The sequence below is a fragment of the Rhipicephalus microplus genome, chromosome 2 (genome assembly GCF_043290135.1).
Source record: "Rhipicephalus microplus isolate Deutch F79 chromosome 2, USDA_Rmic, whole genome shotgun sequence".
Taxonomy (NCBI): domain Eukaryota; kingdom Metazoa; phylum Arthropoda; class Arachnida; order Ixodida; family Ixodidae; genus Rhipicephalus; species Rhipicephalus microplus.
In genome coordinates, this window is record NC_134701.1 from 209,692,635 (window position 1) to 209,718,102 (window position 25,468).

General features: G+C 47.6%; 1 protein-coding gene across 1 annotated transcript; it reads left to right on the plus strand.

Moving 5' to 3' along the window:
- The first annotated feature begins 4,896 nt into the window (after positions 1–4,896).
- Positions 4,897–25,468, plus strand: LOC119170448 (major facilitator superfamily domain-containing protein 6-like). Its single transcript, XM_037421619.2, has 5 exons — positions 4,897–5,214; positions 15,493–15,645; positions 17,442–18,755; positions 19,433–19,582; positions 21,506–25,468. Exons 2-5 carry the CDS (start codon positions 15,549–15,551, stop codon positions 21,628–21,630), a joined length of 1,686 nt encoding a protein of 561 aa, XP_037277516.2. The 5' UTR covers positions 4,897–5,214; positions 15,493–15,548; the 3' UTR covers positions 21,631–25,468.

The following is a 25,468-nucleotide window of genomic DNA, read 5'->3' on the forward strand; positions in this document are numbered from 1 at the left end:
CACTGCGACTTTGACCATCGACGCGATGCCGATTCGAAATCATACAGAATCTATAGCAGCGCCCGCCAGGTGCTCTTGCCCATCCTGTCGTTATAGACAAGGATTTTCCGTGCTCGCAGGTGCACCCATCACGGTTGTCTGGTGGTTATGGGGCTCGGCTGGTCACCCGAATGTCTCCGGATCGAATGCAGTGCGCGCAGCGGCCACATTGCGATCGATTGATGATTTATATGTGGGGTTTAAAGTCCCAAAACCACCATATGATTATGAGAGACGCCGTATAGTGCAGGGCTCCGGATCACACTAATCTGAGCACACGGGCCTACAACATTTCCGCCTCCGTCGGAAATGCAGCCGCCGCAGCCGGAATGAGATCCCGCGGGTCAGCAGCCGAGTACCTTAGCCCCTGGAACACCGCGGCGGGGCACACATTGCGATGGAGGTGGAGATGTTTGAGGCTCGTGTGCACGTAAAAAAAAAAAAAAAAACTAGAGGTTGTCGAAACTTCCAGAGCCCTCGACGGCGGCGTCCCTCAATCACATTGTTATATTAGGACGCAAAACTCCGAGTAACGAATGAGCAGAACAGTGTCCAGCTTGTCCCTGTCGCATGCTCGTCACCCGTGTTTCCTCGCCGTTAGTTAGGACGTATTTATCGTTAGTTAGGACGTCTATGACGTTACGATGTCTATATATAAACCAAACCACCTATCTACTCTTCTGCGAGGCAGGAGAAAATATAAGTGGTCTGACTGATATAGATTCGCGATTTGCTTTGGGAGCTCTGACGAGTATCACGGAGTAGAGCAAGATATGAGCCGAACTTTTCAGTTTCTGCTCTTGTGCCTTGTTTTAATCTATAGACCGTTTGAATCGCGTGAGGAGAGCTGGTCTGGCAACCAGCGCTTTCCCCCATCCTGGCTAGTGCGTGATTGCGCGGAGTTCGCTGGATAATTATCGTTGTCGAAAATTTTTGCACATTTTAGGTCTGCCGGTGCATATTCAACTTTTTAATTGCGATGTCAGCCAGGCGTTGGCACACCGGGCCGTGCCCTTCCCGAAACTTTTTTTCGTCACGACATCATCATCATCATCATCATCATCATCATCATCATCATCATCATCATCATCATCACCACCATCATCATCATCATCAGCATCATCATCATCATCATCATCATCATCAGCCTGAATACGGCCACTGCAGGACAAAGACCTCTCCCATGTTCCGCCAGTCATCTCGGTCCTGTGCTTGCTGCTGCCAATTTATACCCGCAAATTTCTTAATCTCATCTGCCCACCTAACCTTCTATCTCGCCCTAGATCGCTTGGCTTCTCTGAGAATTCAGTCAGTTGCCCTTAATGACCAGCGGTTATCCCGTCTACGCGCTACATGCCCAGCCCATGTCCATTTCCTCTTCTTGATTTCAGCTATGATATCCTTAATCACAGTTTTTTCTCTAATCAACTGTGCTCTCTTATTGTCTCGTAAGGTTACACCTACCATTTTTCTTTCCATTGCTCGCTGCGTCGTCCTCAATTTAAGCTGAACCCTCTTTGTAAGTCTCCAGGTTTCTGCTCCATAGCTAAGTACCGGTAAGATACAGCTGTTATATACCTTCCTCTTGAGGGATAGTGGCAATCTATCTGTCATAATTTGAGAGTGCTTGCCAAATGTGCTCCACCCCATTCTTATTCTTCTAGTTACTTCAAACTCGTGGTTTGGCTCCGTGGTTATTACTTGCCCTAAGTAGACAAAGTCTTTTACAACTTGAAGTGCACTATTACCTATCTCGAAGCGCTGCTCTCTTCCGAGGTTGTTGTACATTACTTTCGTTTTCTGTAGATTAATTTTAAGACCCACCTTTCTGCTCTCCTTGTCTAACTCCGTAATCATGAGTTACGATTCTTCCTCTGAGTTACTCTGCAATGCAATGTCATCGGCAAAGCGCAGGTTACTAAGGTACTCTCCATTAACTCTTATCCCTAACTGTTCCCATTCTAGGTCCCTGAAAACCTCCTGTAAGCACGCGGTAAATAGCATTAGGGAGATTGTATCCCCCTGCCTTACACCCTTCTTGATTGGTATTCTGTTGCTTTCTTGCGTTCCATATGCAGGACATATGAAACGCAAAATGACCATTGGCCTGCTGGGCCTTCGCTCTAGATCGAGGAGGTTTACCTCTTGAAAAGAATTTTCACCTACACTCCCGCAGCCAGGGAAAGGTGAACGAGAAATCATTGTGCTGTTTTCGGTTTTTTAATAATTACAGACTGAATACGAATGCGACGTGCATCACCAAACGCGGAGTGTTTTCAGCTGCGGACTATATTCAGGGCACTTCGCTCTATATCGGCAGGTGTCGCAAGATATCAAGAATGCACAAAATCGAATACGGTCTGATCGGTGAACAAACATAAGTAGTAAAGCATGACCTTGCCCGGTAAAGTGCGAAACACCGGAGCGCCACTCGTTAACTAACATTCCTCGGTAGCCACGTGTGATGTTTTGGCTTCCCTTTATTATTATTTTTAATTCGATGTGCGTGGTATAACAATTAGCCTGGTAGCTCGGCTCAACGTGGTTATAGCTGTAACTGATGTAGCGTTATTAGCACGGACGAGAGTTCCCTCACTTCGCAGCGGGATAACCGGCGTCACACTTTTACTTTGTGCTCCGCACTGGCATTTTGAAAGCCGAACATTCAGGTAAAAAGGACGTGGCAAGATCCTTGTCGAGCGGTTACAGCTTCAACAAGACAACGGGATGTACCGCAGGTGATATGCGATATAAAAGCCGAGCAGTTATAAAAAGTTTTGTCGTTTTGTGTGTGGAACAACTTTTCAATAATACTTCAGGATTTTTTTTTAGGTGGTGAAAAAACTGTGTTCGACAAGTCCCGGAATGATATATATCCGACGCAGCGAATTTTCTTAGCTTTCCTATAGTGGCAGCAAAACTTTCGCAGAAAACGGTTCATCTGCTAGAAAATTTTGTTAAACCGGCCCCGCCGTGGTGGTCTAGTGGCTAAGGTACTCGGCTGCTGACCCGCAGGTCGCGGGATCGAATCCCAGCTGCGGCGGCTGCATTTCCGATGGAGGCGGAAATGTTGTAGGCCCGTGTGCTCAGATTTGGGTGCACGTTAAAGAACCCCAGGTGGTCGAAATATCCGGAACACCCCTGTACGGCGTCTCTCAAAATCATATGGTGGTTTTGGGACGTTAAATACCACATATCAATCAAATTTGTTAACCCGATCATGGACTCTAGCCTGAGCGTGCATCGTGGCCCACCGGTAGAAGGAACTTTAACCGTTGTCACCTTATCGCTGCCTAAAGCCAGTAAAAAAAAAAAAAAAACCCAAACGTGCCGGCATAGCAACGTTTTTATATACCATCATCTTCCTGTGACCAGCCGTAATTTCGTCTGCACCTGGGACAATTTAAACGAGCGAATAATGAACCATAATTTCAAAAGTTGCAAAACAAGATAAACAACAGTTTGTGAGCAACGAAAAGATGCCGTCCGCGCCACGACATTAGAGAGTTTTAGTACTGCGTACGCTGCGTACGTGGCGGCGTTGCGTACGTAAGGACGCTACGTTCTGTGTAGTGCGCATGCGCAGACCGCAACGCGCACGTATCGCGTTGCGTACGCAGCCGCTACGTACGCACGCATGAGATGCGTGCGTGCGTACGTATGAGGTGATCGCGCCGCTCTCGAAAAAGTTCGCGACATAGCGAGACTTCGTTTTGCAAAATGGTGGCATTGAAGGCAAGCACCGACCGACTCTGTGGCTTAAAATATGGCCATAATCTGGCTATAACACTTGAATTGGCTCACATTGGCTGTCAACAACACATACTTCTATTGTGATCTACCAGATGACGCAACACGCTTCACGCTCGTTACGTACGCGGCTACTACGGCGTACCAAAAGCCGATTAGTGGCAAAGGACGCCATGTAACGCAAGGCGGTTGCGTGATGCGTACGTGGCACCATTCCGCAGTACTAAAACTTTCTATTGAGACAGCGCGCTCACGCATGACCGCATGTATACGAGTGGTAGTCAGTGTGACAGCGCAAAATAACCGCGAATGAAGAAATAAGGAAGTTATAATATTTGTCAAAAAATCATTGTATGCCAGAAAGATGCCAGCATGTACTTGCCCTGCTACGACGGGTCGAAATATTTCAGTAGTTTTCCAACAAAGACAGTGACGAAAATATGTGACACAAGCTACTTGCGACACGGATCGCACTGTCGGTGGTAGTATTGTCTTAGCCTACACGAGGGAAAGCTGGGACAACCAAATTACGTTAGCGTGACCTGGAAGAACTCGTTCTAGCGCACCATCAATGTTGAAACTTTAGTTGCTCAGGCAGCATGTTTGGTGCAGCAGCTATTGTCCGCGTTGGCGTAGACGCTAGAATTGTGGCACACAGCCACGCCGGGTCATTGGCCAACGTAGATAAGATATTTCACGTAAGCAAAATGAAATAATCTGTCCTTTTGTTTACCCCAATCTTTTTATCAAAATCATTTTTAATAAGAAAGGTGGGGAACATATTCGTTCCTATATAGTTCAAATAAATTTAATAATACTAATTAACATTTAATCCTGTTATCTTTACTCCGTCGTCTGTATGTTTGGTGCAGCGTTTTCGTGTGCGTATCTGTGGTCACCTGCTTTTACTGCGAAATCACTCGTATATATTTGCAGAATTTCGAACAGCACCTAACTTTATCGTTTTTTGTCACTGTCACCCCTTCCCGCAGAAACGTGCGGAACGCTTCGGTTCGAGGCAAACCGTGGCGTGACACGCATCGGTTCGTTCGAGTGCTCCCGCCGCCACCGCCATCATCATCAGCCGCGTGACGTCACACCCCGCGGCTACGACGCGCCGGCTGCGTCACTTTTCGAGGGGGTGTGTGCCGGAGCCCGAGCAATGAGGTGCGCCGGAAGCGCGATCGAAGCGCGGACCGCTCAATAGCAGAGCGAGCCGGGAGCCGCGCCGCCGACACACCCTCTATTTCTGGACCGCGTGCTGTTTCCCCCGCCAGACGAGCCCGAGGCGAGCAACCTGCCCTTCCTCTCCTTCCTCGTCGCCGGCTTCGCTCCCCTGTCGGCAACCCCGATCTGCGTGCAGCCCTGAAGCTAGCCGAGGAAGTTGAATCTTCGCACCGCAGACCCGAATCCCCACCCTGCCTGGTAAGCAACGCATCGTTCTTAGCCTGCGTGTAGACTGTGGGTCGTTTTCAGTGCCGAGGTTTCGGTGGGCCCGAGTTCGAAGTGCCTTCTCCAGAGCGCGCTCGTATACCCTGCAGCCATGGCGACGACCGGGGGAGAGTCGCACAGACGCAGGGCCAAAAACCTTGGTGTTGAGCGTAGCGCGCTTTTCATGCGCAGTCGCGATGGTTTTGTATACCGCAGACGTGGTTCACGATCGGCGTCTGTGAAGCGCAGCGCTGTGACCTAACAACGGCCCATTTTTTTTTGCTCGTAGCTAGCAAGCAGCCAACTTAGTCAAATGCCGCGTTGTACCTATTTCCGCATGTATACCGCGCGGGCATTTCGTGCTTCAAGACGCCGTTTGATGCTACTCGGTGCAAGCACGGGCTGATGGAGCTCTACGCGCTACAAGGCGCGCACTTCGGAGGACGCACTGCTGCGCGCGAACTTTTACGCGTGCCACGCCTTCTAGAAGACCACTTGTACGCGGTCGAGTGTGACGTATTGTATAGTGAGCTGCCGGCATCCGGCGAAGCTTTCAAGAGAGCGGGCACTGCAGAGGGAGAGGATGCTTCAGCGTATGCGGACGCCTGTAACGAGTGAAATCTGGATAGTGTGGGCCGCAGCAATCACTTTGAGGAAATACGCGAGGCAGCTCGAGGTTAACAATGGTGTTTGCCCTTTGGTGGAGTGCGTCATTATCTTGTCTTTTATTATATTCCTGGCTCGTGAAGAAACTTCGTGCGGACCTGTAAGATCAGCTTTTCGACATTTGACGGCGCCAGAAAAAAAAAAAAATCGAAAGCAACAATGAAATCGAAAGAAGCATTGTTGACGCTCGTATTGGCAGTAAAATTTTGTGTCAAATTTAAAAGTCGGAATACGTCAATCAATGTGATGTGCCAGGATATTTTTATCAGTTCGAGCTATTAACGTAAAAAAAAAAAACAGGGACAGATCTCGTCAGCAAACTTTCTGCACGCATGCGTCAATATGAATTTTATTTTAAGGCTGCATTAGCTGAGTGCCTTCTTTTTCGAAATCGGGCTTTTCAATACCCCAAGCTTTCGCCACGAGTTAAATATGAAAACGTGGCTGAATCCGTGGTTCTTCGAGATAAGCGATTTTGTCGAGGCATGAAACCCTTGCTTCTGAACGTTTTGGGTGGTCAAAATGGAGAAACCCTGTAATCAAACGATCAAGCGATCTTTTTCCGGAATGCCAATGGGTGCCGTTAACCTTTTTCTACGCAACTTTGACTGCTCGTTCTCATATAGACCGCTCATGTTGCGCCTTATACTTGGCGAACGTGTCGCGTCGACCTCGAATATTACACAGGAGCCCTTGAGTGTAATCAGAGCCTTTGTATAACCTAAGGGTCGGAATAGATATATCCATTTCTTTACACCTTTAAGTACAAGAAAAAGCTTGATGGCGGCCTTGCACTTGTAAAATTGTTCTGAAAAAAAAAAAATGTGATAACGCTCAGCCCCAGGGCAGCGACTCCTTGTTAACGAGAAGTGGAAGACTATAAATGGGATGGGGACAATGGCAGCATATAGTCTCGCAGTCCATTAAGCGCCGAGAGGGGTTTTCATGTTATATAACTTTAGCCTTTGGTTATTGCTATATTTTGCCATATGTTCGTCAGTGTAGTGAAGGGTAGCTATAAGGCATAATCGCTCTTGATTTTGTTTCTTGCTATCAGTGACCTGTAACAAATATCTTTTGTTTAAATACACGATACGATGATATGCTGATGGAGAGAGTTTCGTATAAAAGGAGTAATGCAAGCACTGTATGACGTTTCTTTTATACTCGCAAGGTTGTACAAAATCGCGCAGTATGTTGGCGCATGCACGTTCATGCTAAACCTTTGTGTCAAACTCGCGGTAGTTCGACGTTTGTAGGTAGAAAGATAGTAACTGCTTACAAAAATGCTGACGACAGCTATGTGTGCCACGGAATTTTGCATTTACCTGATGCTATATTCCGAATGAGTGTTTCTGTGATTCGTTATTTCCTAACATTTAGCGCAAATATGCGTAAATAAAATAAAATGACGTAACAACATCGCAGTGCCATAAAAGAAAGAGGGGGGGGGGGATGACTGCGAAAGTGTGCGAGACGCTGAGTATGATGAGAGATCCTGATGCAATGTTTATTGTTCAGATTTGTCACCCGTCTAAGAATGTTTATGCGCGGGATATTAAACTCTAAAAACAACAACAACAAAAAAAAACGACCTAGAAAAGAGGCTAAATGTCGGCACTTCCAAAGCAGCTGTTCTCGCTCGTACGGGCTACTCGTGTTCCGGGTTTGCAGGATCTGTGTGCCAGCTGTGCCGCGAATGTGCGGTTATCGCGCGGGCTGGTTCAGAAGCATTTGCGCAAGACATGTGTACTTCCGACAGCGGTGTTAAACGCATAGGCAGATGTGGCTAAAACTTTGTGATTTAAAGCACCGTTGATCGCGTATAATTTCAAGCGTGCACCGTGATAGAGAGGGTGAGATCGAATCCACTTTGTTTTGTTTGTTTGTTTGCCCGATAATTTGGACCGCTCACTTTGAGACTTGATTCGACGGTTGCGCAGAACATGCACGCATAGAAATGAATACAGGGGTGCAAAATGACAGGATGGAAGGACAGCACTATAGGACTGACGTCTAGATAATATGACTACCTCGGTGGAACAGTGGCTGGGGTTGCGGGTTTGATTCGATCGAAGGTCGTGGGTTCGATTCCCGCCGCGGTGGTCGCATTTCGATGGAGGCGAAATGGTGGAGGCCCGTACGCGATGACAGTGCAGGTTAAGGAACAAAGAACAGTCGAAATTTCCGGAGCCCTCCACTATGGCTTCTCTCATAATCATGTCGGGGTTTTGGGACGTGATATCCCCGATATTATTAGTCTATATATTATGACAACTATTTACAAACTAAAAAGGAAATTTTTTATATATGATGTACATAGCTGCCTTTATATGGCAACTATTTTCATGTACACAATGTAGCGAGTAGGTAAACTTTCATCCGCAGTGCGCTCGTGTATGGCACGATACTGTTTGTCATCCAGTTCCGCAGACTGGCCGGGACTGCCGTACCTAGTTTCCGCCAGCTTCCAGGGCTGACGCCTTCGAAATCGCCAATACACATAGGCCACAGATGTGGACATAAGCCGTGCACATGACAACAAGTGCACACTTGTGCCCGCACATGGCCTCGTACACACAAGTGTGTTTCGCCCGAACGTTAGGAGGTTGGTTCTTTATTGCATAGACTGAGATGGTTAGTTAGTCCATATGCTATAACTTTAGGTAGCAGAGTTGTGCGTTTATTTTTCTAAAAGCCGGTGACAACCGTGCATGACGGAGAAGCTGATGCTCAGACCGCGTAGCTGTAATTGGTCCCTTGAGTGTTACTAATCACGGCAATGCCATCAGCGAATTGCAGGCTACTAAGATACTCCCCATTAACTGTCCTGAAAACTTCCTGTAAACACGCGGCGAATAGCATTGGAAAGATCCTGTCTCTCCCCTGCCTTACACCCTTCATTATTGGGATTCTTTCACTTTCTTTATGGAGTACTAAGGTGGCTGTGGATCCTCTGTAGATTCATTCCAGTATGTTTATGTAAGATTCGTCGATGCCCCGATTCCGTAGTGCCTGCATCACTGCTGATGTCTCGACTGAGTCAAACGCCGTCTCGTATTCTATGAAAGCTATGTATAGGAGTTGGTTGTATTTCGCGCATTTCTCTTTTACCTGATAGATAGTATGAATATGGCCTATTGTGGAGTAGCCTGTACGGAATCCTGCTTGGGGCTTTAGTTGATTGAACTATAGTGTTGCCTTAGCTTTATTAGCTATCATTTTTTGTAGGTAGTTTGTAGAGAACGGACAGTAAGCTGACAGGTTTGGAAGTTTTCAAGTCCTTGGTGTCTCATTTTTTATAGATTAAAATGATGTTAGCGTTCTTTCAAAATTTTGGTGCCCTTCCCGTCAAAAGACGCTTCTTATATAAGGTGGCCAATTTTTATAACACATTTTCTCCGCCATGTTGCAGCAGGTCCGTTGTTACCTTATCTTCACTAGCGGGTTTGCCTATTTGCATTCTTTCTAGGGCTTTCTTTTCCTGAGCTTAACATGGAAAGCAGGAGAGCAGGTCCGAAAATTAATATGCATAAAAGTTAAGTAATTTGCAACAGTCTCGGCAGAAAACACCACTTTGCGATAGGTGGAGAGACGCTGGAAGTTGTAAAGGAATGTTACAGACAGGTAGTAACCGCGGAGTCGAACCATGAGAGTAAAATAACTAGAAAAGTAAGAATGGGGTGGATCACATTCGGCAAGCATTCTCAAATCATGAATGGTAATCTGCCACTATAACCTTACAGTTTGTCTCATAATCATTTCTATAAAAACTCAAAAAAATAATGAACAAATGCCTGGTCACGCAACTCATGATATTGCGACGACATAATTTTCGTAAGTGGAGACTGCTGTGGTCGGCGCTTTTTTTTATGCACCTAACTAGCTTCTCCAAACGACTGCAGCCAGACCCAGGTAAGGGAATGACGAAAAAAAAAAGAAAATCTACTGGGTAAAATATCAGAACCATATTCATGAGGTTTGCAGACTGTTTAGGTACCACGGTGTTTCGATTTTACACTGAGGGGCGTTCTTTAGCACTGCGGAGCATTGTCGTTCGGAACAAATGCCACGGTGACATTAAGAAAACGATGACGTCTGCGAAATGACAGCAGCAAAACGGCCACGTCGTGACAGTTTTCAAACACCTGGAAAGGTCAGTTCATCTCAAATGAACCTGAGCAAAGCTGCACATGCATGCAGAGGGGATATAGACTACATGTCTCTTTTGTGTACTATCGGCGTCAAATGAGACGCGAACAGCGCAGCACGCAGGTCACGCACTCGTCACGGTATAGTACGTGCCGTGTAGTCGTTAGTCTAATCACTGTTGAAAGGCGTGCACATCCGGTTTTGCAGCACTACGACATCCTCGTATAGTGCGATATTGTCGCAGGAAATATGAAAGAAAAGAGACGGGAAGCTTAGCACAGCAGTTGAGGGCGAGTGCTGCCGCGCAGTTCGCCAAAGTCATTAGTACTGTTGGCGTCGAGAGAAACACGAGCACTGGTGCGCGTGTCGTGGCTTGCTAACTCGTGATCAAGAGATAGATCCACTCTCGTGGTTCTCCGGTCGTGCGCCTCATTCGTGCTTTCGATTGCACTGTGCTGCAAAACGGGATGGGCGTGCCATTCAGTGGTGATGCATGGGTGATGAGTGAATGGCATGCACATATATGCAGCAGGTAGTGCTTGGGCCTGGCGCTCCGCTGTTCGCGTTTCATTTGACACCGATAGTACGAGTTGTGAATGACACGTTGTTAAAAAAAACGTTGGACCATATTGATGGTAATGAAAAAAAAAAAACTTATTGTCTAAAATTGTTCAGGGCAAGTGAGTGGGCTCCTCAGTCGGAAGACTCCACTGCAGCCTTTGCGGCTCGCTCGGCTTGGTTGAGCACACTCTGCTGGCTCTCCCTGTCCAAGCTAGCAAGCCAGGTTCGAGATATTGTCTCCTAAAGCTAGATTCACTCGCGAGAGCTAAATACCGCTGCTCTGCGGACCGAATAGCCACGTGATTAGTTTCATCCGGCGCAGCAGCGGAGACGTCGCATGCACACAGCCGGAGGTATACGCTCGCGGATTCCTCGCGCATACTCTCGACTCCTATGCGTATGCGGCGCGCTTATGTGGTCATGCAGGCTACGTGCTGTCAGTGAAAACCACCAGTCCACCACCGAAATCGCCGAAACCCACTCGCCTATTTCACTGTTACGCGAAACACGTTCGGTTGTTGCCGCAAAACTAAGACATATGAATTTTAAGCCGGCACCCTGATTCCTAGCCTCGCCAATTTGACAAACGTTGACAGATTTGTCGCTGAATACTCTTCTTGATCGAGAGCAGACGACCGTCAAATGGAGGGATCGAAATAGCGGCGACGCATTTGCATCCGTGCCGCGAGCGGAGGAGAGCGAATGAAGCGAGGACGGCAGGTTTCGATGACGCGCACGTTACGTGATGCGCCGTCCGCCGCGAAAATTCCTCCTCCGTTCCCTTGTGTGAATCCACCTTAAAGGGGAGAAGTTATGTTTTCGGGTCGCGATCCGCATTCGTGCACGTGGGCGAGAGTCGGTCGTTCTCCACACCGCGGTGCGCGTAGATTGAAGGATTGATGTGGTACTTTTTAAAGACGATAGTCTTTCTTGGGGACCTTCGACGGAAAAATTTTTGGTCGTCTGCCTTTCTGTACATTCGCTTGTTTGTCCACTCTTAACCGCATCGGGTACATAAAACGGCCGACCCATGGGAGGCGGCAATCCGCAGCTCGTCCTTGGCAGATCAGCTCTGGGCTGTCCACCAAGCCCGCGAGGCGGCTGAGGAGCTTGGCATCTCAGTCCCCACGTGGGAGCTGCCCGCAACACAGTGATCTGTGTTTTGGAGGACCAAATAAAAGTTTATCCAATCCAATCCATCCACAGCGCCCACCAATGTTGCTCAAGGTCGAGCGTTCACGCTAGTGTAATTGTCAAAGAAAAAAAAAGCAACTATTGTGCATGTCTGGAGTCCCATAACAACACGTATATATTCTGCATGTGTGTATTTTACTAGAAAATGCATACATAAGTAATTTTAAAGACCATAGCGCTTATCACGCTGCACTAACTATGCGACGCTTGCACGGAAAGGCGAGTGTTTCAAACTCTTAGCTTAGACGAGACGGTAGGGGCACCTGTACCGTCGCCTTGCCTTCTACACCTTATCAGCTCTGAGATGAGCGCGCACACCCGTCTCAGAGCCACGCGCTTTGTTTTCTAAAAAAAAAAAAACTGCCAGATGGCGCTCATGTCTCACGTGTGACGTCACTTGATGCGCTCGTTCGCCTCCGCTGCACGCTCGAGGTACTCTAAAAGACTTTCCGTGGGTGACGCTCTAACGCAGCGCTTCCGGAATACCATTCACCGATTTTCTTGCGCAGAACATCAAACAAATGTCTTGTTCACTCTCTCCGCATGCAAGACTATCGTCTTTCGACGACATTTGCACATTAAATGCTGATACGAGGCGAATTTGTTTTTTTTTTGTAAGTGAGAAGACGTCCACGACGACACGGGCGACACGAGTGGCTGAGGGGACGTGTTTGGGGTTCGTACTCGAGGCAAATCTATGCACCTGTTATGCGGTAGGATGCGAGTGTGCGCAGAAACTTTTCTGTGCACGGGAATCACGGCTATTAAACAGTGCATTCCGTTCTGCTATATGCAGTGTCACACTTCACAGAAAAACAACTGGTTCTTGAATTGCCGAGTACAGTCTCTTCAAGGTTCTTCGTGAAATAGCCGTCTATGCGAATGTAGCCAGCACTGAAGTGACGCGAAAAAAATAGCAAAATAAATTTGATTTTATTGATTGATTGATATGTGGGGTTTAACGTCCCAAAACCACTATATGATTATGAGAGACGCCGTAGTGGAGGGCTCCGGAAATTTCGACCACCTGGGGTTCTTTAACGTGCACCCAAATCTGAGCACACGGGCCTACAACATTTCCGCCTCCATCGGAAATGCAGCCGCCGCAGCCGGGATTCGAACCCGTGCCCTGCGGGTCAGCAGCCGAGTACCTTAGCCACTAGACCACCGCGGCGGGGCAGCAAAATAAATTTCCAGCGTATTTAGGCTTGTACCGATAATGTTACAACACACACAAAGAAAAGAATAAAATGGTCACCGAGCTTGTGCTGTGCTCTTTCACCACTTAGAAAATACACCGATGATGGACATGCATTCGATAGCAGGCTGCGCGGTGTGGTGTATTGAGAAAGGCAACCGTGTTGCAACAGCACGACCAGTCGTAGCAGTCTCGCAAAAGAGGAGAGACAGACGCGGCGGTTTGAGAACGCACGTACGCGGCGGCACATGCGGGGAGACACGCGAGACAGCCGATGCTGCTGTAACGGGAGCAGTGTGGCGGCTGGCTGTGTTGGCTTGGCGGCCCGCCGGTTTTCCAGTCGTCGGGCGGATCGAGTTGCCTCTAACGATCGGCGGCGAAAGCGTCGCGTACGCACCAGCAGCGATTCCCCGCGCACAACCTCTGGCGGGAAAGGCGGGGCCTCGTTTCGTTCCCTCCGTGGTGACATGTTCTGCAAGGGGTGCATGAGATGTCAAATCAAGATGAGGGATGCCTAAGAGAAAATAACCTAATGACAACAGCGTTCTGAGCCAGTTTATAATTCATCACTACAGTGCACACACAAAAAGGAACATCACTGACGATTACGATACTACTTTATGCAAATTCTTAGCGCAAGTTCGTGTTGCAAGCAAAGCCGACTGTGTTCGAAGTTTTGGCTTTTCGCAAGGTATCGACTATGTCATCAATCATAATTTTTGTGAAGTAGGACAGCACCCACTGCTACGCCAGTACTCGTCTTTCCGCGGAGATATCCGCTACCCATCTGTTACGCGCACGCCCGTGTCAGAGCCACGCGCTTCGTTTTCCAAAAAAGCTGCCAGATCGCGCTCGTCTCACGTGTGACGTGACTTTATGTGCTCGTTCGTCTCCGCTGCACGCTCGAGGCACTCTAAATTATTGCGCGCACTTCGTTGATGCTGCATCTGACTCATAAGGATGAAAAATTGTGACTGAACACTTTGCAGCGAGTGGGAAGCACTAAACGACATGCTCGTTGCGCAATTAATGTTGAGTGATAACTGTTATCTTACTCTTCTGCCACGTTGTATTACAGTGTTAACGCGATTCTTTGCCAGACGTGACAACTGTATATGATATTTTTCGCAAGCGGGTTTCAAGCACGAGCGTATAGCTCTTTGGTAGAATACCCGACTGCCCCGCAGAGGTCCCCGTTTCGCATTCCATTCGGTCTTGGGTATTTCTTCGTCGTTTTTATTTTTTCGTGTTCACGGTGATAGTGACGGCGCTTGACGCAGAAACAAAATTTGCGCTTTAAAAAAAAAAACGAGAACATCGGAGAAGACACGCCCATTGGGTGTCTCTCCTCAGGTGTCTTCTCCATGTGACACAAGCATGTTGATTGATTGATATGTGGGGTTTAACGCCCCAAAAAACACCATATGAATATGAGAGACGCCGTAGTACGTGGACGGCTCCGGAAATTTCGACCACCTGGGGTTCTTTAATGTGCGCCCTAATCTGAGCACACGGACCTACAGCATTTTCGCCTCCACCGATAATGCAGCCACCGCAGCTGGGATTTGATCCCGCGACCTGCTGGTCAGCAGCCGAGTACCTTAGCCGCTAATCCACCGCGCCGGGGTGGCACAACCATGTTAAAGTTACAGAATGCCAAGATAGAAAGTTACAGGAAGGAATTAAACGCCAGGGTCATCCGGCGTGGTTTCCATTATAGTGTACTGGTGTGGTGTGGCAGTTTCGTCACATAAAACTGCAGATATCGAAAATCTGTTGTTTATCGGGGCAAAGACCCTCTGAACACTGGTATTTTCAGCGGCCGCATATACTGTGATTGTCAAATATTTCATACGCTGATTGTCGAATAATTTCAACATTTCCGCAATTCTGTAAAGAAAATGCTCAATAAAACTGAAACTGAAACATTACCCATGAAAATGTGCGCACTGTCTCCAACATTGTTTTCGAAAATGTTTCATTAAATATGTCTGTAGAAGTATTCCTTAACTCAACTTAGTTTCATGCTGCTAAATTCGAGGGCCAGGTAAAGATGGCCTGGCCAGCTATAAATTGGAGTGTATATATCGTCGTAGAGGCAGTACGTTCTACCTTAGTGAACACGTGTTTAAAAAAGAAATTATGATTCAAAATGTCGTTAACTCAAAGCCTAATGCTTAAAGCACTAGGAAAAGTTTGATGTGACTTTTTTGCTCAATGTTTCCATTGGTGAAAGGCTGACGGAGCTAATCTGGCACCCGGTAATCTGAACATTGAGGCCACTGCGCGAGTGGCTTTGTGTGCATAGTTCTGCCTTCAAAACACATTCATGACATAGTCTTCGTTTGTGCAAGGCACGAAAAATGTCGATGAAAAGATAATACGTGACTCAAAGATGGGCACCTTCTCGCGTTACAACTACACGTGTAACATATTGTGTAGTTGTAACACGAGAAGTTCGCACGCCGCTTGAAATATGCATTTTTTTTTTCTGTTCGCAGCTCTTCTATATATTCCCGAAGAGTCGGCTACGCGACATTGTTGCACCGGGACCAAGATGACAATAAAGGAGAATCTGATAACCATGGTGAAGTACGCCTCGCCCAACCTGCGGCTAGTCCCTCTCAAGATGCACATGTTTCTGTACTTCGGATGTGAGTAGCCACTCGGATAAATTTTTTTCGTAGTGTCGTTGTCAGGTAAAATAAAAAGCCTGACCTTACAGTGTCTTTTTGGATGCTATTGCGTGCTAGATATAAGACGTGACCGATTTTCAAGACGTGACCTTCTTGAAGGCTAACTGGTCCCTCATCATAGTTGGGCGCTGTGTTATACTGGTTGCGCTGCTTGGCTGTTGACTCGAAAGTCGTGGGTTCGATCCCGGGTGCGGTGGTTGCCTTTCGATAGTTGAAAGTCGGAGGGCTTCGTGGGACTCGCTATGTCGTTGTGATCACAGTGGACAATTGGGGCCAATATGTGATTCGTGATTACATATGACCGTCAAGGTGAAAAAAACCTCTGGATATACAGGGTCCACTATTCAGACACCTGATACCACGAGTCCGTACAATTTAAACTCTCCCCGCCTTCCAGCCCCTGCTTCTTTTATGGTTACTCCAGTGGCAATGCCCGGTTCACTGTACTCTCGGATCGAAGTATTTTACCGCCACCGCATGCGCACTTTTGTAAACTAAACGAGGACACTCTGAGAAGGCTACAAGTAATTTACATCACTCAAATTACACCTGTGGTGCCCCTTGAATTAGCATTGACAATACCTTCCATGCTGAGATATCCTCGGCGATCATCACGGAATATAAGCATTACACCTTAACACCTTGACAGGGTAGGACCCGTCCGCTGATCAGTCGTATCTTGGCCGCGGAGGAAACCAGAGGGACCAGGCTGCCGTCCCATTCAATTCGCGAAGTTGCCATTCAGACTGAAATGCTTCCGACCAAACGGCAATTGCTTTGTGACATTCGGTAGTTAATTACTGATGCAAATATCAGCAATGTTTCTTTTTTTACCTGAACTGTGAATCATATTGTATCAGGATCACAAAAAAGCGTTCGCCACTAATATATTTGTGCAACGTGGATGACTCCAGTTAGAAAAGCCTTACGCGCTATACGCAGTTTATTGTAATTTGTTTTCGTTATTTTTGGATGCTCCAGATTTGGGAGAAATATACTGTCGGAAGCCATGCGCATACCCTGAGAGGGTGTATACGATATAGTATTTATAGATCCTGTTAAAGCGACTGTGACTTGTATCTCGATTTGAATGACGATTGCGCATATCTTAAAGATGTCTCCATGGTACAAATATGACACCCTTGCAAAGGTAATGTTCCCCAGCATATAGAGCAGTGCGGTGCCAAGACATACATTCGCGGAAGCACGTGCCTTGTAGATACCTTTAACTGTACTAAAGAAGACGGTCACATATGGAGTGACAGAGCAAACCGATGTAAGGATAATAGCACGGACTCGACGACGATGAATAAAAACCATTACTCAAGCTTCCTGCTTGTAACGTTCGCGCGACACCCTCACTTTCTTCTTGTCGCAGCAATCAGGCTTGCATTCGAATAAATTTGTCGGAACGCCGCAATATCAATGGAGATAACTTCATCCAGATATACTCCTTTAAACTGGAATGGAATCCTAGACTTACCCGTGTAGCGTTCTTGTCAACGGTCTAAGTATAGGGAACTAAAGCTATTCTATTTCACTTCAGGCGTAAGGAACCATTAAGAATACTGAATATGACGCGAAGCCACGATAACTCAAAGACCTTGGTTTTTAATATTGCGAGCGCACGTGACTTCTATAGCGAGTTGACGTCTTCAGTAACGTATTTTCCCACGCACAGTAAAATGTGTCCCGATGTACACTGTCCATATTGTACCAGCTTATGGGTGATGTCAAGGTGCTTTACCTTCCAGCTGTGGTGGGCGTGATGCCCTTCACGACAGTGCTGGCCAAGCAGCTGGGCATATCCGCTGCGCTGGCCGGGCTGGTCAACACAACCTTGCTGTTTCTGTCTATTCTCATGCGGTTCGCCATCGGCTCGCTCACGGACAAAGTGCAGCAGCTCAAGGTCGTCCTCATCGCCGTCATCAGCGTGGAGAGCTTCTTCCACTTCCTTCTCATATTCGTGCCGCCCATCAAGCCGATCACGGTCGATATCGGCGTCCCAGCGCCCGAGAGCGTCTTACAGAACGACACCAGGCTCCTCTGTTTCTCCCAAACGTACATCGACGACTGCCTGCCCCACAGCCCCGAGCCGTGCCGCATGCGCTGTCGCTACTCGGCGAACGAGAGCAGCGTAAAGCAAGACATCGCGTTTCCCTTCAACTGCAGCCTCATGTGCCGCCAGAAGCAGTGGTGCCTGCCCGCGGAGGAGCTGGCCGGTGACGGTTTGGCCTTTCTGGAGGCCACCGACAAGATGTGCACGGTCAGCTGTCATTCGGCCGCGCAGCCGAACACGATGAGCACGCTCACCTTCTGGCTGTTCGCCATCTTCCGCGTGCTGGGCGGCACCGCGTTCGGCGTCGGAATCTCGCTCGCCGACGCCGCGGCGTACGCCATGCTGCGCGACCGCAAGGAGGACTACGGCAAGCAGCGGCTCTGGGGAACCATCGGCTGGGGCGCGCTAGCGCCTCTCATCGGCTACCTCAACGAAGTAGCCACCGGCGGCTCGCCCTACATTGACTACAGCCCCGGCTTCTACATGCTAACTGCGTTCACCGTAATGGATCTGGCCAGCCTGTGCTTTCTAGACGTGCCCCGCTCTGCGACGTCCAAACAACTGCTCAAAGACCTGAGTGAGGTGCTGGTGAACCCGCGCGCGCTCTTCTTCACCTTCTCGGTGCTCAACATGGGCTTTCTCATGGGCTTCGTCTGGAGCTACGGGCTGTGGTACCTCCAGGACTTGGGCGCCTCGCCCACCCTGCTGGGTGCCAACCTGGCGGTGCAGTGCTTCGGCGGTGAAGTTCCCGTGCTCTTCTTCTCGGGATGCATCATCAAGCGCATCGGATATGGCAACGCGGTCAGCCTGTCCATCGCTGGCCTCAGCCTGCGACTGGCCGTGTACAGCTTCGGCACCGACCCTTGGACCATGTTGCCCGTCGAGGTGACGCATGGCCTGTGCTTCGGCCTCTTCTACGCCGCCATGACCTCGTACGCGAGCTCCGCGGCACCGCCCGGCACTGAGGCCACCATGCAGGGTATCCTGGGAGGCACCTTCGAAGGGCTTGGTGAGTTGTGGCGACAGATGCTATTCCACGCGTCACAGAAAGATATTGGGCGTACAGCCACCACAGATACAAGCGACGGAAGACAGACAACGCACATGCCCGCTTTTCTTTACGTGTGTACAGCTGAGCATGCCTAAAGGTTTCCTGGGATGAATATCTATGAGCCAGCTCCAAGTTTCTGTCGTTACACATTGTAGGCTTATAAAAATGAATAATTAAGACCCGGCGCGGTTATCGTATTGGTTATGCTATTGGTTATGGAACTGGACAGCTGAATCGAAGGCCATGGGGTTGCATCCCGGCTGTGGTCATCGAATTTTGAGGGTGACGAGATGCTAGATGCTCATATGCTTAGATTCAGGCCCGTGTTAAAGAAGTCCAGGTAGCCTAAATTTCTAGAGCCCTCCGCTGCTCTCAAAATGATATCGTGATTTTAGGACGTAAAACGCCAATAATACGAATAATTGGTTGGACCTGCTATGACTAGTTCTTTTCCACTCTTCAATATTCCAGCTCTGTACTTATTGGTATTGTATAGCAGCAGAGAAGGACAGTCGATCATGAATGATTTAACTGTCCTTGTGAGATCATTTTAGTGAAGAGGTAATGATCGGCTGCATTATCGAATGCGAGCTGAAGTTACATGCCATCCCTCGTTCTTATTTATCTGACATTAGGAATAGCCAGCGGTACGCTCGTTGCTGGCCAACTCTACACCGAGGTGGGTGGTCGGCAGACCTGTTACATCTATTTCATCTACAGTATCATCTTCCTGGCATTACACGTTGCGGTCGAGATGATCTTCTCCACCAGGGAGTCAAAACGTGGTAAGTGCAGCACATGACGATGTCTAAGCTTGCCTTGCTTCTTGAGAGGCTCGTTGGTGAAACAGTGCAAAGGCGTGGGCGCGAATCGGACATGCGCAGGACACGCGATGAGCGCCCCTACCGGCTGTTTCGTTTGGGCGTCAAGCTGTCGCTCATATACAGCACACATACGAAAACATGCGCAGAACCTCAGCTGGGTGTGGAAACGAGAATCACACACGATTTTCAATTTCATGTGACCAGATAAAGCAAAGCGCTTTCTGAAATATTCAGAATTGAAGACGAGTCGCTATTGTAATTGTCTCCGAATTTATTGATTTGGTAGATGCCCAAAGTTTCCCTCATGGTAAGGTTCTCATTTATTTCTATAGTTTTGATATATGAAAAGCGGGAAAGGGGAAGTGCGTAGCTTCTTTATTAGTGGCAGGGAATTCATATTCCCGTGCTGAGTCGTTCATACATCGACCTGTTTTTCGTACATGGGACTTGCACAAGACATGTACACGCTATGCCAAACCGACAGAGTATTCAACCTATCTTCAGGTGTTGTCCTTTCCACTGCAATCTTCTTTACCTCGTCTATATGTAGCTGGAAAAAAATTCGCAGTTGGCATTACGCTTTCCGAGCAAGGGAAGAACTCGCGATTCCGCGCCCCACGTACCGGAAATGAACGTGACTTCGAGACTTCGTCAATTTATCGGATGCATCGGTTTCGCTAAAGAGCTAGGCAAGACACATTTTTCGCGTAACCCGAACCGCCGCTTTTAATTTGAAGCCTACTGGTGTGATGTTTGTGTTGGAGCCTCGTCGAACGCGGGTATCTTCCGGGAATGAAAAAGGAGACGCACCTGGTGTGATGGCTGCTCCTGGAATCAGTGTAAGGGTAACAATATCCTTCAAATTTTTCTATACATACCAGCTGTAACTACCAAACCTTGCCGTCAATGAGAACTGCTAATCAACTCTTCAAATAGACCGATAACTTTTCTGGTGAAAAATTTACAACACATGAAATGTTCGATGAATTCAATTTCGTGCATGATTGGGAACTTAATTTCAAGAGCTTTCTATTTTGCTTAAACGAATTCCCCATCATATTGTGCGGTCATGTTCGGGCAGGTTAGACGAAACAGTATCAGGTCCGGTATATTTACGCTTACGTCTTTTGTAGGGCTGCCCAAATACCGCCTTGAATCGGTTCGTATATCGATTACGAGCACGCGCCTTGACTTAAGCCGTAACAAAACGTAACCAGTCGTTACTTTAGTTGGGCTGGTGCAGCGTCAGCCGGTAGAAAGCTAGCAACGCGGATTATACAGGAGATGGATGTAGTTCGTGCTTCAGTTAACGGCAATTGACGCTAGTCCCAGGTCGCAAGCCAGGTGGCGTGACCTTTCGAGCAGGTGACCAGCTGTTCCGTTAAAGTAACTTGACGTGTTCACCAAAAAGAGATAGGCCGTCGAAAACTAGTGAGTGTAAGCCGGTGTTGTGACGTAAGCAAGATATGCAGAGATAAGTTGCAGTGAGCTCACAAAGTAGGATACACGGTGACGGAGCGTCACAGCGAAGTCTTTTCTGAGTCGGTGCTGATAATTATCGTGATGCTTCTTCGTCGATATGCTCTATACTCACCTAGTCTGTTGCGTCACAGGTATCTTATGCAAGGACCAACGTTCTCAACTATCTGGTGCTTTAGTTTTGCAATTGCTTTATATGCGGTTTCTTGAGCTGCGCTTGTGTTTTTGTTGCCTTTACGCCACCACACACACGGAAATCAACTTTTCATTTTTTTTTGTATTGCACAATGCGCTTAAATATTGTGATTCAACAGATTGTACGGGTTTTCAAGATCTTTTTCTCGGCCTGCGGGGGTGAACACTTACAACATTTTTTACCCACTTCGCTTGCACGCGCATTCGCAGAATCCGTGTTGAGCGGCTCTCGGCAATCGCAGCCGCTACCGGAAGCGGATCCCGTGTTGACGATCAAAGGTCGGCAGCCGGACGGCACCTGCAGAACCAGAGACGAAGATGATGAGGTCGTTTGAACGGCTCGCCTCTGAACACAGTGTGGTTGGCCCCGTACTCCCGGCCACGGACCTGTTACCTGGGCGTCACCCTATTAGGACGCCTGTGTGAGAAGGCTGTTCTCGCCTTCTGAAGGCACCTTCTCGACCACGAATGCAGGGCGCGCCACCTCTGCGAGGCAGTGCGCCGCGCGCGATCCTTATTTTGCCGCTTATAGACGGCAAAATGTCGTCGGCGGCTGTTTGATAAGCCTGCATTTTTTTTTGTTGTTGTTGTGCGTCGTTTCGTATTTTAAGTGCACGTTTCAATATAAAGCGCATGATCTCTTCTAAGTATGATTTGGTGTAGCCGCGTTGATGGTAGACAGCTGAATTTGTTCGCCGGCTTTGTTTGAGTGCAGAAGACGTGAGACGAGCCATACGAAAGACGATGTTATCTGATTAGGGCATGTATCGTCCAACCAGGGATCGATAAACGAGACATAAACGTTGTCCTTCGTACATACTATGTTGGCACCTATTATTCGGATCTGATTGTCGCCAATTGAAGAGCTTAGCTGTAGAAACGGGGTGAATTTCCTGTAATAAGGCAGTGCTTGTCAACGCCAACGCACCATGTAAAATTACTCGAATGCTTTTGTCAGCTTCACGGGAACTAAGTGAGAAGAGTGATCATAGTTGTGTATATCGCGTGATGTCTTGAGAAGAGCGATCACGAACGATTAAGCACCTTAGATATGGAATTTTATGGTTTCTACCTCTAACTGTTCTTAATTTTTACTGCTTCTTACACCAGTAACTATTATATAGTTTTCGCTGCTTTAGTTCATAGAACGCATTTAGCAAATTCATGTACCTGCGGTTAACAATGTAAATACTACACGCAGAAGCAAAGTATACAGCGGATTATCTGTGATCCTTTTGTATCGCGTTGCAGCGTCTGTTTTAGTATCTTAATTGCTGTTTAATGAATGTAGATGCAGCATTTACGATGTGATAAGTGTTTATAGAGGACTTTCATTTTATACAAACTTTCTGTCATTGTGGAAACACAGTAAAGAAATATTCGAATGACTCGTCTAATGCACTGAATTCTGATAAATATATAGTAAAATTGCTTTGAACAGAGTCAACTCTGTACGCACTTTTCATGAAGTCGTTGCTTTTTTTTGCCATCTCGCGTTGCAAGAATGGCGAAGCTTTAATTTTTTTTCTATAGTGCGACTGTATTTTCAAGCATCGCGCTGCACTTCAGCGTCTAGAGTGTAAGCGTTTTTTGTCAACATGAAGTGGCTTCGGTTTGAATTTCTTGCAGCCCTCCAAGAGAAGCGTTGTTTTAATACTCGATCAAATGTCGCACTTCCCTGCATTATGAAATTATTTTCATCTTTACTTCGAGGGTCGCTATGTATCTATTGTTAGACATGGTCGTAGGGAACGTGTTGCGGACATCGTGACTGACTGCGCAACAGTGCCTGCTATGGCTGAGAACGCATGGATTTTTCAGCCATATTTTGGAACCCGAGTGTGTGCTTAATTAAGTTGTTCTAGGGATGCACGTCTTAGTGGCCATCACCTGTTTTGTACTTGCCATTGCACTCGCCTTTGTAACTACAGACAATCTGTCACATTTCAGGCATATCACATCGTGGTGTGTTGTAAAATTGTATCATGCAGCCGAGATGATGTACTCGAGTCCCGTTTGGTTGTGAACCGCTCTCAAACTTTTTGCTGGTGCAGTCAGGCATGCATTTGCTGACACTTTCGTCTCTTCGAGAGCTCGTCAGTGGCGGCTAATAGAAGCCTACTTTATCATTATTTGTGCTTTGGTTTCATTGCTGCGCTTTTCTTACACGTCAGATTTTGACCCTCCTAACAATGCTTCTGTTTGTGCGCGTACTGTTTTTTTTTTGCGTGTGTTATGACTGGGTGTTGTGACGACGATGGTGTGAGGAGATTGCAATGTATAGTTCGCACGACAGTGTTTTCGAGAATATATGTAACGACTCGTTTACTTAAATCGCATGAAAGTAAAAGTTTAGCCCACTTCTCCTTGGCTTGGCTTGGCTCACGTTTCCAGGTTCGAGCAAGACTGCGATAAACGTTTTCTTGCGACTTGCGTTGTGTTCGGCACTGCTTTTTTTGTCACTTGCGACACCATTGTTTTCTGAACTAAATGAAGACGAACAGTGTCAGACATGAATGTAGTTTTGCCATGCACACTTCTGCAGTGATGTGACTGGTTCAAAAAAAAAAAAAAAAAAGAGAAGTGTAGAACCTCAAGCGGTACTTTTTTTTCTAATTGGCATATTTGCACGGCCACATTGTGTTAGCATATTGTACGGTTCTCCGAAATCCCTAGAAGACGCGTACGATGGGAATGTAGTACCTTCAGTGGTGTTGCGTGTCCGTTGCTGACACGCTGACCTCCGTGGAAACCTAACGAGTCCATCTTATTTGGTCTACTTGATTCGGGGTTTCGTCTTGAATGAGGCGTGACGACAGAGTGCGGCGAGGGTTCTAGCGTTTCCTTGAGCCGTGATTCTGCCGTTTATTCAATACAAATGCTTACGAATGCTGAGCACACTTGGAAGCGTGGCACCAAGACTGCTGTTCTCGAGGTCGAGGTGCTGTAAAGATGTCGTCGAAGATAGCGGCACTAAAGTCTACATAAAGTGCTATTCACGGGAACCTAACTGCACGCACCACTCTGGTTCGCCGTGAAGGTAGCACTTCGAAGCCTCTGAGAAAAAGGCATTGAAGCTTGTGCTGCAGGTGATCATTTTTCTATATAGCGTATACTGTGTATTGCGACCAAATGTGAGGTGTGTTGAGTTAGCCTGCTCGGATTTAACTAACATTAGCATGTTGTATAGTGTTCTGAGCAATAAACCGAAACTACAGAGCGAAGATGTTCCGTGTGCGCGCAGCTCAGTGGTGCCGCTCTTGCGGGCCGAACCGCATCACTACTTTAACAATGCATGCGCCACGTGGTCCTTTAAGTAATCGGGACATGCTAATTAGTCTCGTTTTTCTATACCACACTTATCCTCACAATTGTCTCCTGCATCGCGAACTGACATAATAAAAAGATAGTCTCAGTGGTTCTTTTGCCCCGCATGGTGCGTGTGTCAGCATGCCACTGTGTGTATGTAGGTTGGCGTCTTCGATTATTCGATTCCTGATAGTGCCCGGTTTCCCGAGGTAGTACACGGTCAGCCAGTGCGCATTGCGGGCTCATTCTGTCGGCTGGCGCAGCACTTTCGGAGACTTAATACAGGACGCCTAGTGCGCGTGTGCCATTTGCCAGGACAGGTCTTACGAATGTCGTGAGGGTGCATCAATTTTTCTGCCCATTCAATGCGCTGTCAATATGTTCAGGACTTGCTCAATCCACCTCTAGGTGGCGCACTTGTCTGAGTGGTTCAGGGTTGGTGGCAACTAGAAATGGTCGAATGTGGGTCGCATTTTCCCATAATTATACCTGACAACGTGTGTGGTCCGTGAAGAAAGGTGCGCGTGATCTGCGATTCCGAGATCGCGAGGTCAAGTCAAAGCATTTTCGTGGTATACTGTGTTTGGTTCGAGTGATAGAATGATCCCAAAAGGTGTGCGACCATGCAGACTCTTGTCTTGGTCCAATGTATGTAGTACTCTGCTGCGAAGCATGGCGGGGAGCAGCGCGCACTGCCGCGTACATAGACGTGCCTGTAGTTTAATCTACGCAATGTCGGACCATGCTGTACGGGAAATGTGTCGTTGCGAAAGCTGCGTTTTGAAAACTCATGTGGTCACGAAGTCGTGTGGTGAACATCTTGCCCGAGTGCGTTTGTACACAATAAACTTCCTCTTTTTATAA

Bases quoted from the DNA above. Each gene is read 5' to 3' on its own strand.
- LOC119170448 (XM_037421619.2), top strand. From the start codon at position 15,549: ATGACAATAAAGGAGAATCTGATAACCATGGTGAAGTACGCCTCGCCC. The intron at 15,646-17,441 runs GTGAGTAGCCAC...TTTACCTTCCAG, and splicing joins CATGTTTCTGTACTTCGGAT to CTGTGGTGGGCGTGATGCCC. The intron at 18,756-19,432 runs GTGAGTTGTGGC...ATCTGACATTAG, and splicing joins AGGCACCTTCGAAGGGCTTG to GAATAGCCAGCGGTACGCTC.